The following is a 14343-nucleotide window of genomic DNA, read 5'->3' on the forward strand; positions in this document are numbered from 1 at the left end:
CCTGGGAATCCTGCCACACTCTGATTTATGGGCTCACAGATTAATCTGATGGCGCACACAGATTCTCTATAATGTCACGAAGAACCCAAAAGCACTCTTGCTGCTGTTGTGCAGAGTCTGGGTTTGCACAGAGGAGCTGCACAAACTGTCTAGAGATGCTGGCAAGGGCTGTGCAGCTCTCCTGGCTGATATCTGAGCTCTCAGGGGACCTCAGTTTCCTGGCTTTTCAGACGTGTGGAACATTGTGTTTAGGAAATCCAGAGGGGTGCCCTGGGGCTGTGAAACTGCCAGGGCGAGCAGCAGCATCCTATGCCTGAGCATTGAGTTTGCAAGGCAGCTCTCTAAGTGTACATGTGTCTGGGTTAGCTTTGAATATTCAGCGCCCCAGAAATTTTCAGGGGGATCTTGACAGTGCTTTCAACAGCCCTTGGAGCATGAAACAGCTGCAGAGGAGCAGCGTAGAATTGGTGCATCCTGCTCTGCTGCACCCCGGCCAAGGAAGATCTGTCCTGCTGGGGTGCTCTGGCCTGGTGTTACCCTCTTCGTTGCCTTTACCTGGGGGAGTCTGAAAAAAGGAATTGTCGCCTGTTTGAATTCATGGCCTTGATCCCTCTGTTCCTGCTGATGGCTTCTCAGTGAGCTCTGCAGATCATAAAGGGAGGGTCTGGCTCCTGCTGTTCCTGCTGCTGAGAGCACATCCAGGCCCCTTTCAAGTGTGAGCGGTGCTCTGAGGCCTCTCAGTGAGCTGTGATCGCTCAGCACCTCCCTGGTTTGATGCCTGGGTGGCCCAGGAGTGTGGCACCAGCAGTGCCTGCCTTCAGGAGGATCCCAAAGGTGCAAAATGCTTGGCTGGGGGCTGAGGGAAGCAGACGAGCCAGGAAGGGAACAGCACCAGCTCGGCTGTAAGGTGTTGAGGAACCAGTGGGAAAACTGTGGTGTGAACTTCATTACTGTTGCCTTGTGCCCTGCACCATGATGGTTTGTCCTGCCTTGGGTCCATGGGCAGGAGCAGGGCAGTGAGGGCATGAAGCCCGTGGGTGCTGGAGCTGGGTGGACGCGGGGCAGGTTCAGGATGAGGCCTTCTGCATGGGGGCAGCTGGGGCAGCAGGCAGAGGGGGCTTCTTTTGTCAGGCAGGGGTTAACCATGCCGTGTTCCTGCCCTTGCTGGGACTTGGCAGCATCTCATCACTGTGCAGTTGTTTTCCTGCCACGGTCGGTGCTCTGAGGCAGGAGAAATTGGCAGCTGGAGGGAGGAAGGAGAAGGGGGGCTGCAGCTGAGGGGGGTTCCAGGCAGCTCAGGCTGAGGAAGGACTTGGGCCCGTGGCCTCTGCGTTTCTGGGGAAACCAGCCTGATTTCCTTGGCTTCAGAAAGCTTCAGAAAAGTTGTCTGGTTGTGGAGGATAGGAAGTCTCTGAAGGCCCCTCAGCCCGTGCAGCTGGGGCTCTGTGAGCTGGGGCTCTGTGAGCTGGAGCCCTGTGGGCTCGAGCCTGGCCCTGCTGCCAGGGGGGTCCAGGAATTACGTGTGTGGCTGGGCAGTGCTTCAGAATTAGAAAAAAATAGCCCCCACGAACCAGAATCCATCCGTTTTCAGTAACAAAGCTGGTGTGAATGTGCCCCATATGCTGGTGGGTGAAAGGAGGTGAATAGCACCAGAAAAACGGTATCGAGCTGGTCAGCTGCCTTCGGTGTATGGCTGCTGGTGAGTCAACTGCTTGTAAACAAATTTGTTTTCCTGACGCACATCGTGATTGTAACTCCGGGTGTGTTGTAGCAGGAGCGGTGCGGATTTAAATCAGAGCACACACTTCAGCGAGAGGATGTGTGTGTGACCTGGCTGCCAAAGTAACGCTGTAATGAAAAGCCATTCAGGCTGCGCGTCCTCTGTTGCCCTCTGGTTTCTGGAAGTGACTGAGGGAAATAGCACTTCACTTCTGGTGAAATCATCCCAGGAGTGTTGTTTCACTGCTGCGTGATGGATTAATTTCATTGAGGGCCCCAGCAGCGTACCAGCGAGCAGAATGCTATTGCAAAACTCAGGAAGTTTTTCCTTGTGCTGAAATCAGTGAGTTCGTTTGAAGGATTTAGCAGGATGAGAAGGATTCATTCTCACTTCTTGAAAGCGAGTTCTCTTGTACAGTCCATCTTCTGAGGCATCTTGATCAGTTCATGTTTCCCTGGATTTGTTCAGGTTGGGAGTCAGAACATGCTTTAATGAATTGTTCCCCAAAATGGTATCTCCTTAATCTTCATTTTCCTAGATCCTGGGAAGTTTTTACATCTAGTTTAAGTGCTTTGAATCTGGATATCAAGTGAAACTGTTAAACAGGATGAGCTGAAACTGACATTTACACCTTAACGGTAACCTTAATTTTTGGGTTCCTGTCCGTCCTCTACAACTGACTTACTGTGGGCAAGTTCCTTGCTGGATTTTGGCTTCCTTTTGCACAAAACGGGTAATATTTTATGAAGGCACAATGGTAACTATTTTTGCAGTCCTTTGATCAAAATGTCTCTACACGTACAAGTTCAGCATCAATAAATGCTTCACAAAATGCTATTAAAACAGCAAATAAATCCCACGTGCTTTCAGGTCTCACCGTCCCTATGAACCCAAGCCCCAGAGGAAGTCATTCCACATGGCCTTGGCTGCACAAGACCCTACACGTAATCCCTGGGGAGCTGTGTGAGCAGGGGAACGCTGGCTGACTTCTGCTTTTAAGCAGGCAACAGAAGTTTGAATTTGAATTTCTGACAATGACGCAGCTTGTCGGAGCCATTATGACTTGAAATGGGGTTGTATTCAGCTCTGCTAATAAGAGGGTAAATGCAACTAAATACAGCTGTCTTCCTCGCTGTCATTTGGTATTTATTAGCAAATATGCAGTGGAATTGAATCCCTTGTAAGTACTCTGCAGCTAATGGTAGATAGCAATTAACTGAAATGAGTACTGTTGAGCACTGACGCTACCATCAGCGAGTGGAAGAGGAGATGTGGAGCCAGCACGCAGGCCCAGCAGCTTCCAGAACACCCCGTAGTTCTCCCCTCTGGATTCTCTCGTTTCATGCCTTTATCAAGACTGCGGTGAAAATCACTTCATCCTGGCCCTCCCAGGAGCTCCAGCTTGAACAAATGTTTTTCAGGCAGCAGTAAGTATATGGATGCCTGCGTGTTTCTGTGAGCAAGACGGTCCAAGTGTGTGATGAGGAGGTGTGAGCGAGGAGCGTTGAGCTGCCGATCGCTCTGTGGTTTCCCCGTTTTCCGCCCCTGTGCAGCCTGGGGCGGACGTGGGGCCGAGGCACAGACCCGAGGGCTGGGACGTGGCTGCAGCAGCAGCCCTGAGCTTCGGGTCTGCAGCAGCTGGTGATCCTCCAGAATGGCTAAAAGAAATGTGCAGTGGTGTTTTTTAAGCTAGCAGGGAGGGGGTGAATGTGATGCTGCCCATGCAGTGTTGTTTTCTTGGAATGCTTGGCAAGGGAGATGCAAAGATTTGGGGGAAGCAGGGCATTGGGAGGTCAAACTGTAGCTCCAAGCCTTTAAACCCGTGCTCTGAGTAGTGTTTCCCCTCTGGGGACCTGTATCATCACAGAAGTCCTATATATAGTGCTGTTTTGACAGCAGTCACAGTGATTGTTGTTAATAGCACTGATAACACCCCGTGCCATTTGCTTTGTTTCTTTCTTGGCAGTGTTCTCAGCATCCCCAGCACTCCTGGGACCCTTGCTCCCTTCTCCTTATTGCTGTGTTGCTTGAAAATATTTGCTGCATAAGAGTCCTTGTGTCTCAGCTGTGCACCTTTTGTAAAGGCACATTTTTTGCTCTCTAATTCTTTCAGTAGCTTCCAAGGCAGCCACAAGGCAATCGTGCTACGCGCCGTCATTAGCTGCTGTCTGACAGTGATGAATGACCCTGAGAAATCTCGTCGTTAAGGCAATACCAGCCCTTCCTGGTCGTCTCGGCTCCTTCTGCCTTCAGATCACGGTTATCCTTCAAAGAAGACGTGAAGGAGGAGGCAGGGTGGCCCTGTGTGTGCTGCATTGTCCCCGCACGGCGCGGGGTCACCCTCCAGCGTGTGTCGGCAGCAGCACCCGCTCCCATCTGTGAAATTCGCAGCTGTCGCCTTGATGGGGGCCGAGTCCTCCTCCAGCATGATGCCATTCACTCCTTCCCCTGGCAGAACGCTGTGCAGATTGCCTAACTCGTCTGTGGCCAAACATGAGGCTTATCTTTGGCCTCTTGCTGCTTTTAATCAATCCTTGCGTTACAACTGGTATCTTTAACACTTTATTTTCACCTGGCTAGGTTTGACGAGGTCTGTCCTCTCCGTGCATTCACACAAACCTTTTTACTCTGCTTGGCGTGCTTCTGTTGTGGTCTGGGACCTGTGCACCTCAGGGGGATGTCAGAGCCTCCTGGCTGCCTGTGGTGGGCCTGGAGACTGTCTGTGAATCCTGCCAAAGCCTGGAAGTCCTGCCTGGCTGCAGCAACGTGCAGATCTGCATGGGTGGTTTGCACAGACTGAGGGCAATGCTTATGAGCAGGAGCTGCTCCAAGCAAGCTATATTTTCCTTCTATTTTTCTCTCCAATGTCTTTGCTCAAACCCCCAGCTGGGGACACACACAGCGCTGTTAGCCGCGAGGTTGTGTGGTGGGGGAATTGCATTTTCAAGCTTCGGCGTTGTGGCTGTGGAAGTAAGAAAAGCAGCTCGTGTCCTGCAGCGTCCCTTCTGAGCCATGCCATATGGCCGAGCCCAGCACCTTCAGCCTGTCGGCAGCGATTTGCTGGCTCAGGAGGGAGGGAATCCTCTTTCCTGGTATTAAGGCGTGAGCAGAAGTGCTTGCTGAGGTGGTGCAGGCCCAGGCGTGTTGCCTGTGTGTCAGCAGAAGAGAAATTTAATACCTTGGGTGGGGTGGGGGGGACAGAAGGCTGTGCCTGCCCAGGTTGGGAGGCTTTGGGAGGCTTTGGTTCAGCGGGCAGGCGCGTGCTCCGTGCGTCTGCCTCTCGCAGACTGGGGACAAGCAGGAACTGCTTGGATCGTTTGTGGACTTTGCAGAGCTTCTTTGGGGTCTGTCAAGTGAATGTGTGCTTCTGGCCAAAGACAAAGCTGCTCTGGAGCAGCCCTGAGCTTTTTTCCTGACGAGGAGAGGCGTCTCACGACAGCAGCCAAGGAGGCACCAGCAGGAGCAGCCGCTGCGACCACAGAGGCAAAGAGCTTTGGGAAGAGATCGATTCAGAAAGGAGGGAGATGCATGCCTTTGACCTCGACCATCTTGTGGACTCACCCAGAGCCCTTTTTCTTCTTTGGGAAGTGCTGAAAATATGTGAATAAGCCAAGACACTTGTTTCTGGAGTTTTAGGTGTGGACTCACTTCTCTGGTACCTGAAAGCAACAGATGATGAAGGATTTCTTAGAGGGAAGAGGACAGTGCTTTCTGCAGGTCTTTTGAAATAAAAGCAGCGCTCCTTTTTCCCTTTCCCTTTCACAGGCAGCATACAGGGGAGAAAAAGAAGCGTCTCATATAAATGCAGGATTCCAGCAGCTTACTGGTGATGCTGCCCAAGTGGATGGAGTGAAAACTGGAGAGCAGCGCGCGTCGTCCAAACATGAAGATGCCGTCAGCATCTTCCAAACCCCAGGTCTCACCTGTGAACTTAACGGCAAGAGCTGTCTGCAAAATCGTGCCTAGCAGACCTCAGCCCCGCTGCTTCCTTCTGCCCGTGGGCTTGGAGCTGTGGGTGTACGTTCAGAAAATGCGCAACCTGCAGAAGAAGAGGTAGGAGAGGGCTCAGGCGCTTCCTGTGGGAGGAAGCAGGGCTCTGACTCGAGGCTGGCTCTGCTCACAGCTTTCCTTTGCCAGGGTCTGGCAAGATCGGTTCAATTTGGCTCGCTTATTCGGTGGATTCCTGTCTTCTTCCTGCCCAAATTGCCCTGTTTGTCTTTTCCTACAGACAGCTGAGCTGTAGCCACGAGCAGCTGTTGTGCGTGGAGTGATTTGGTGTGCTTGTGTGTGTTGCTGAACCTTGAGCTGCCTCCTCTGCCTCTCGTGATGTTTCTGAGCACTGCTAAGCCTGTGGTGACTGAACTGCACGTAAAGGTGCTTCCCTGAGGATATGGGAAGGGCAGGCAGGTTTTACGAGTGGGTTGTGTTTCCAGTTATAACTCCTGTCCCCAGCTCTCGTCCCTCCTCATGACAGCGGAGGCTCGGCTGAGGGTGACGCAGGGAAAAAGCCTCTCCCCTCCCCTTGCTTGCTCAGGTCCCGGGCTGAGCCGTGATGTTAATCGGGTAAGTCAGATGCTCTGCAGAGCAGCCTGGCCAAGGACAAACGGATTTTGGTTCCAGGCTGTGTGCGCTGGGGCCGTGTCACCGCGCTGTGCCGGAGCGGTGACGGGGGGAGCCCCGCGGAGTGCACGCGTGTGTGTGCGTGTGTCAGTGCAGGAGCTTCACTTCTGGTGACACTTCCACTGGTAAAAGGTAGTCAGAACAAGATGCTGACCCTCGAGCACATGGCCGGGCTGTATTGCCGTGAGGCTCTTTGTGTGACCATTGCTATCCAGATCGCGTTAAAAATTTGGTCTGTACGTGGCTGCGATGCTGTGAATCGGGCAAACTGAGCTCAGTGCAGTTTTAGGCTGTTTACAGCTGGTGAACTCAGGCTCTTAAGGAGAACCTGGTTATTGGGAAGAACTTTGTTGAAATGTGGAATTATACAAAATGTGCTTCTCTGTCTGCAGTCTTTTAACTGGACCCCAACATTAGTCCCCATGATAGCAGCTCATTCCCCCGTTTCAAGTCCTTTCAAGACTCATCTCTGCTCAGTTTCTTGAACTTAGTTGTGCTGATTTCAGTATAAGCTGTTCTCTGTCTTTCTCCAGGCCCAAACCTTCTTTCAGCCATTTGGGAAACATCGGCAGGTGCCTGTCAATGCCTGCTGATGACACCAGGTGTCTGCTCTGATGATCTGCAGGCCACAGAAGCTCCTTAAACTGCTGGGAGTTTGGTGCGATCCCCAGACGGGCCCCTCTAATTCAACTCACTGTAGCAGAAGCTGGTTCTTGTTCGTTTTCGTGTGGCCTGGCAAGAGGATCAGTAGAGAGGAGTTGAATATTTTTAGTTTAAACCATCAACGCTTCGCTTTTTCCTGTATCTAAGGGGAGTCAAGGCAGGGCCTGATGCACAGGCACTTCCAGCAGCCTTCTTGCAGGGTGAAGGTGCTGCTGACTTGGGCAGAAGATGCTGGAGCAGGGTCCTGGAGCAGGAGGAGCTCTGCCCCAAAGTCCCTGTGTGCGAGGGGTGCATGGCAGCAGGTTGGGTCCTTGGGGAGAGAGCTGGGGTGGTTGCAAGGGTGGCTCTGGGGGAGGCATCTTCAAGGGCTAAAGGGGAAACTGCTGCAGGAGACATCGGGGCAGCGAGGGTGGACACATCGTTCTCCTGGGCTGTGTACTGTGATTGAGCTTCCTGCAGTGCTCTTTCACTGCAAGAGCAGGATAAAATCCTCCTTTGGATGTTTGTCATCTTCTGTCTGACCCTTGCTTTCTGCCTCTGGACAAGTGAGCTGTAATTTTTGTGAGCAGCTGCCTGCCTCTGACCTCTCTGGGTTTGACGTTTTAAAATACATGAAGCAGAAAAGAGCAAAGGGGAACGCGCTGCATGGAGGAGCAGGAACACGCTGTGTCCATCCACCTCGCGGAGGGGCCGACTTTGCAACAGGCAAGACGTTTCCAAACGCTTTCCAAGGCGTGCTCTGTCCCTTCTGAGAGCTGATGGACGCATGGCTCTGCAATCTTACGGTGCCGGCTGTGACTTAGGGCTTGGTGGAGCATTTTTCCCTTGAGGTGGCGTTGCTGCTCCCCCCCTGGCTCGCAGAGCTTTGTGCCAGCAGCACGGCGTGCGCCGCTGCCGAAGGCGTTGAGAAATGCGAGGGGGAACAGCTCGCCTGCAGGCCAACGTGCAGAGCGCCGGTGGAAAAAGTGACAGACGGGGAGTTAATGGAAAGCAGACGCGGAGCGCTGGAAGCTGCTCCGCCAAGAAATTCTGCACAGCCCAGGCTTTTCTCTGGTATCCAATAAAAACGTGCTGCAACTTGGCTACCCTCTCTGTTACCCCAGGGAAATGGCACAGGCACGAACGGCTCGGGTCTGTGGCTGCTGCGCTGCGAGCCACCTCGAAGAAAAACAGATGCCGTGCCACGCTGAGGGTTGCAGGCGCGTGATGGGAGAGCCAGGAGGCACGAGTTTCTTCTCCCAGGTCCCACCAGTAGCCCAGAGGCTGCCGGTGGCCACTGGCAGTGTAAATCTGGGTGCTCCTGTCCCATGCACGCAAGCGACTGGCTGCACGGCCCCAAGGTGTTATATGGCCCCTTGGAGCCCAGGGGAAGCAGTGGCTGCCCCGAGGGAGGATTGGGAAGGGCAGGCAGAGCCCCAGCCTGGGTGTTCATGGACTTGGCCCCTTCTAGAGGGAGGGCAGCTGCCAGGGAAGCAGGCTCAGTAGTTGTTCAGTCCCTATGGTTGTGGGCCTTGTCCGTAGAGGGTCTTCTGCTCTCTGATATTTCCCTTCCCGCTGCCCAAAAGGTAGAGCCAAAATGAACAAAATCAGCCTGGTGATTTAGAAGCTGGTCTGCTGGAGCCACGCACGGTTTGACTTGCTGTGGGCATCACTCAGAAAATGACTTATTCCTAAATACCGTGGTAGTTCCTGCAAATGTTGATGGTAGACGCTGAAGTCTGGCTGGGCTTTGGGCTCAGGCTGCTCGCTGTGCCTCTGGAGGTGCAGACGTGCACTGCACTGATAGCTTTTCCAGGTGCAGTCATTTCAGATACACGCTGAAGGATCTCTTTAACCGTCGTGTGGCTGCAGCCTGACGCCTCTAAAATCGCCGTCTTGCTTTTGCAGAATGGAGGCCTCCTGCCTGGAGCTGGCCCTGGAAGGAGAGCGCTTGTGCAAGGCAGGGGACTTCAAAGCAGGGGCAGCCTTCTTCGAAGCAGCGGTGCAGGTGGGGACGGAGGACCTGAAGACTCTCAGTGCCATCTACAGCCAGCTGGGCAATGCTTATTTCTACCTAAAGGAGTACTCCAAGGCCCTGGAGTACCATAAGCACGACCTTACGCTGGCCAGGTAAGCGTGCTGGCAGTGCTTCATTCTGATCAGACTGAGCAAAGGGAAGTTCTGTGGGGTCTGAGCCCAACTTAAGGACCCTGCCCTAGAAATGAGCATCCAAAACCAGCTCTGGGGCTTGGGGTGACCCTCCTGTGTGAGAACTCAGAGGAAATGAGAATGGGCTGGGAACAGCTAGATGGGGTGTCTGTCTGTCCTGTGCAGTGCTTGGCTCGCTGTCACTTGAATTTTGCCTCCAACAGTTAAGGAATAAAAGTCTGTGAGCTTTTTAATACCTCTTTCCCTCTCTTTGGCCTTCTTGTAGAACCATTGGGGACCGCATTGGAGAAGCCAAGGCAAGTGGCAACCTCGGGAACACACTGAAAATACTCGGGCAGTTTGACGAAGCTGTTGTTTGCTGCCAGAGACATTTGGACATTTCCCAGGAGCAGGGAGACAAGGTAATTGCTGCATGGCATCCAACAGGAAATATTTCCTACCTTGAAAATTGATCCATCTGCAAGCCAGAAAATGTGAAAGGGTAGAGGTGGGCTCTGGGAGGAGGTGAAGTGTCAAACTCTCCCTTACTGACAGTAACAGCTGTGTGGTAGTGGTGGTGGGGAAGGAAAACGTGGGCTTCCTGGCTTTGGCTGTCTGTCTCTCTACAGGGATGGGAAGTGTAACACCCCTTCTTGCTCCTTTCAGGTGGGTGAAGCCAGAGCGCTCTATAATATAGGAAACGTTTACCATGCAAAGGGAAAGCATTTATCTTGGAACATGGCCCAAGACCCAGGCTACCTGCCACAAGACGTCAAGGAGACTCTACAGAAAGCTTCAGAATATTACGAGTAAGTATTGAAGCTCGGCCACCCCTTTGTCCTGCAGGGAACAGTCATCAGTGACTGGTAAAATGCACGCAGGTGCACCTTTATTAGAGCTGAGTGCACTTGTACGGTTCACTTGTGGAGCCTTCAGCAAAAGGCTGTCTGCATCTCTAAAAATTAATTGCGTACAGTTAGTTTGTGTATTTGAAGAATCTGAAATTGTAAAACCCCTTTGCTTCCTATAATGAAGCAGCTCAGTTTTCCCTTAAGACTCTGCGTTTCTTTAATTCCTGCTTTGTTATTCCTCCACCACGCAGAGCGAATGTGTAAAATAGGATAATGCTGGGGATCTGGGTATTAGTAGTAAACGGGCAGGAGAGGTATAAATCCCATGCTCTGGATCATGTTATTTTGACAGTATGAGCCAGTGCATTTGATTTTGCAACCCAGGAAGGTTAGGAGCCTGCACGCTCTGTTGTTCATCTGACCAGGTGTAACTTATGAAAGCGTGCAAGCCACTGTTACTTTCAGCATGTTCATCTGTAAGCCAAGAGCCATGGGCACAGGGCAGTTTGGTACTCTGGCAGGAGCTGCTGCGTGCGAACAAGCAGAGATGTGGAAATTATATCATTTACAGGGGCAAAGCTGCGCCAGAATTGCCTCTCTCAGGCCAAAGCTGCGTGCAGCTGTCTGTTCCCCTCTTAGCGTGCAAAAAATCATTCTTGAGAAGATGTTATCAACAATATCAATATTCCCCCGCCCCTGGGAGGCCAAGGTATGGTATCAAATTTGTCTCAAGGAAGGCAAGAGAGGGACCGCACGCTTTTATAAAATTAGAGCTGAAATTCATCCTGATATTGCCTTAATAAAAGTCTTTATATTTTGAAGTATGATCACGCACCAAAGTTCAATAGCCTGTTCCTTCTCAGAGCTATATTTGGAAGGTGAACTATTAGCTCCTGGAGCCCCTGCTGCTCTCTGCTGGCCTTGATGAAAATGTATTCCTGTGCATCAGCGTTGCTGGAGCCACAGCAGAGCTGCTCCTTCCCCCAGGGGAAGAGGCTTTTCCCTGAAGTCCTGGTTATCCTTTTGATGGATCTGCAGCTCATCCTGCTCTAACATCCTTCCCTTTCCTAAACAGTCGCAAAGTTCCCACTGGTGGCCCACACAGGAAGGCTGTTGCCAGACTTGCTTTCATGCTAATGCTTTTCTTCTCTTATCTTGGAGTTTTATTCCAATAATGAAGCTTTTTAAAGTAGTCTTTTTATTATCTGGAGGGAGCGTCAGGATCTTACATTGGTCTCCTCACATCTGAGGATATGATGGTGCCTATCTATAGCTCACTGGCCTTTTCCCAAAGAACGATGAATGTTGCATAGCTGGTGATTACATTTGTGCCAGCTGGGAGCTCTGTGCTTCCCCATGTGTGCTCTACATGAAAAGGGGAGGAAAAACGTGTAGAGAAGTGCAGGGAAGAGCACTGGCATGGTAGTGTGGATCTTGTCCCTATCTCTAGCAGGGCAGGGAAAAACTTGGGGATAATCTCTGTCCTTGTAAAGAATCTAGCACTGATTTCTTTCAGGAGGAACCTGTCCCTGGTAAAGGAGCTGGGGGACAGAGCTGCACAGGGCCGTGCTTACGGCAACCTTGGCAACACCCAGTACTTACTGGGCAACTTCACTGAAGCCATCGCCTTCCACAAGGAGGTAGGGAACTGCTTTGGCTTCTTCTGGGGCTGGGTACCCGGTAGGGAGCAGCCTTTCTTTCTTCTCACCACCTCCCAGGAAATACTGGGAGGTGTTTTACCCCCCTGACTGTTTTACTCCCTTCTGTGTGTGCTCCAGATCCTGCCCGTGCTGTGCTGTGCCAGCTCCTGCTGAGCAGCACCTTCCTGCCTTCCTCATCAGTGCTTAATGAGCGACTTGAGGGAAGGGTGCTGTTGGCTTGGAAACCAAAGGAGATTTCTAAGGGCAAACTGCAGCTGGGCCTAGCAAGGCTTTTCTGTGCTTAATTTGTGTCAGTCTAAATTTTAATAAATGCAAGCCATGAATTTAATTAAGCTGCTGAAAGAGCTGCTGATCAGGAATAATTGTTGTTTGTAGAACATAGCTACTTTCTGCAAAGCTTTACAGAGGGGCGAGATGACACAGTCCCAGCCCCAGTTCAAATGCAATTTGGTTTCTAGTTTGGAGTCTGCACTGGTTTCCTCAAAGCAGAGGGTGTTGAGCACCTTGGGATGTCAGGTGCTGTTACAGCTCTTCTGTTTGTGTGAGAAGGCCTGGGGGCAGCAGCCTGCAGTCATTTTGGAGAAGGCACTCAGAAGGGGCAGGAAAATTATGCAATGCCAGTGAGCAGGGAGCAGGTGCTGCAAAGTGAGGGGTGGGGAATTTGGGAAGAGGCAGGATGGAGGTACAGCAGGGACAGGGACCTGGGGAGCAGCTGCAGTGCAGAAGGTGAGGTGCAGTTCATAAATGTGTGTGTGTGTGTTCATTCTGTGACAGACGTGCTCATGCTCCTGGTTGTTACAGTCTGTAGATATCCGTATCCCTTCCCCTGACCTCGAGCTCTCCACTCTCCTGTTGATTCAGCTGAAGTACACGCAGCTCCTTTTGCACTTCAGCTGAACAGATGTGTACTGACCAGGCTGGAGTAGGAGTGGAGAGGATACAGCTCTACTCCCACTTTTCCAAAGGTCCTTCCTGATGCTGAAGTACAAAAAATAGAGAGCTGCATCTAGCCCCGATAGGCATGAGCACCCTTACCTTGCTGGACGTGAACTTTGCAAAACAAGAAGTTAATCTCCCAGAAGAGTTGTTGTGTGCCAGAAACCTGGCAGCAGCCAGCCTGTACTCACTGTCTGTGTCTCCTGCAGCGCCTCGCTATTGCCAAGGAGTTTGGGGACAAGGCAGCCGAGCGGAGGGCGTACAGCAACCTGGGCAATGCGCACATCTTCCTCGGGAGGTTTGACATCTCTGCTGAGTACTACAAGTAAGTGCTGGGGTTATTGCAGACTCGGGCAGATGTTCCCTGGAAATTCCCACCTATTGCAGTGAATTCACAGGCTCAGGGGAACATGACAAGGGTCCTGGTGGCAAATTGCCTGTGTGGTGCTCAGCGGTGGCAAGTGATGCTGCCACCTGCCAGCCAGCCTGCAGTCTGTAGCAGGCATAAACCCCAGCGCAGTGCACACCAAGGCTGGGACTTTCCTGTTGCTTTATGGAGGTGCCCTGCAATGATCAGGTCTGTTCATCTCTGCCTTTCCATGCAGGAAAACACTCCAGCTCTCCAGGCAACTCAAAGACCAAGCAGTAGAAGCCCAGGCTTGCTACAGTCTTGGAAACACGTACACACTGCTTCAAGACTATGAAAGAGCAATTGAGTACCATCTAAAACACCTGGTGATAGCACAGGAGCTGGGAGACAGGTAAGAGAGTGCCTCGGGGTGGCATCTTTGCTCTGGTGGGCTCAGAGCACCAATCCTTCCCTGTGGATTTGTTGTTCTCCACCTCCAGCACTAAAGAGCAGCAACACATATTCTTGAAAGCCTTCAGAAATCTCTCAGGACCCAGGCCTTAGTCCAGTTGTGAGTCAGAAAAGTAATATGAGTGAGGCCTTTATCATGTCATTGAAACCTGGGGATCATGCCCTTTAAGCTATGTCTGTCTGGGCTGAGAGAGATTTCTCTATCTGGATACTGCTGGAGCCTCCCAGGAGCTCATTAAGTGACTTTGCAGCCCACTTGTTCAGCGTTGCTGCTGCTGGCTTTTGGGAAGCCGGGTATCCTCCACTAGATGGAGCAGAGGCATTAAAATGTGAGCTCCGTGGCACTGTCAGGGCATTAACTGCTCTGGGAAGGTACAATCCCACCCAAGGGTGAATCATGCTGTGGGGGTGCAGGCCTGTGGGCTCCTGCATTTCTGGGAACACACCCCATGAGCAGAAGGTATTGAACTGGGTGACAAGAAAAATGTTTAAATGCTGATCAACCCGCCCAAACCTCTGAAAAGGGAGTTGCAGTCACGCTGAACCTCCCCCTGCGCCCCCATGTGCTTTTTTTATCCCCTCACCCCCCACATCTGCACGTTTGCAGAGCTAAGCAGGCTCTGAGCGCTAGGTCTCTGCCTGCTTCTGCAAGCAGGTGCTGAAATCTGCTCCAGAGGCACCTGTGGGGCTGGTGCAGGTTGGCTGTGTTCAGGGGCTGGGGCTGCCCGGGGCAGGTTTCACATTTGCCTGCTTTCACTAGCGTCTGAAAACAAGAAGCTGTGCCCTGGAGGTCTGGTGGAAATAGGTCAATGCTTGCTTGGCTGCTGCATGCAGTCTGTGTGTGCATCCTGGGTGACCTGCTGGTATATATCAGGAAAATATTGTGTCCCCAGAGTGTTTTCTCCTTGCTACATTCCTGCTAATTTAGCTCTGGGCTGTTATGGA

At 51.9% G+C, this 14343-nt stretch overlaps 1 protein-coding gene across 1 annotated transcript in view; it reads left to right on the forward strand.

Moving 5' to 3' along the window:
* Window positions 1–14343, forward strand: part of GPSM1 (G protein signaling modulator 1) — a 62159-nt gene that overhangs the window by 11299 nt on the left and 36517 nt on the right. Inside the window, exons 2-7 of the mRNA XM_032200459.1 lie at window positions 8891–9112; window positions 9417–9552; window positions 9797–9939; window positions 11498–11621; window positions 12788–12903; window positions 13184–13339. Coding sequence (XP_032056350.1) covers window positions 8891–9112; window positions 9417–9552; window positions 9797–9939; window positions 11498–11621; window positions 12788–12903; window positions 13184–13339 — 897 coding nt within the window. The remainder of the gene's footprint in view (window positions 1–8890; window positions 9113–9416; window positions 9553–9796; window positions 9940–11497; window positions 11622–12787; window positions 12904–13183; window positions 13340–14343) is intronic.

The sequence above is a fragment of the Aythya fuligula genome, chromosome 19, assembly GCF_009819795.1.
Source record: "Aythya fuligula isolate bAytFul2 chromosome 19, bAytFul2.pri, whole genome shotgun sequence".
Taxonomy (NCBI): Eukaryota; Metazoa; Chordata; class Aves; order Anseriformes; family Anatidae; genus Aythya; species Aythya fuligula.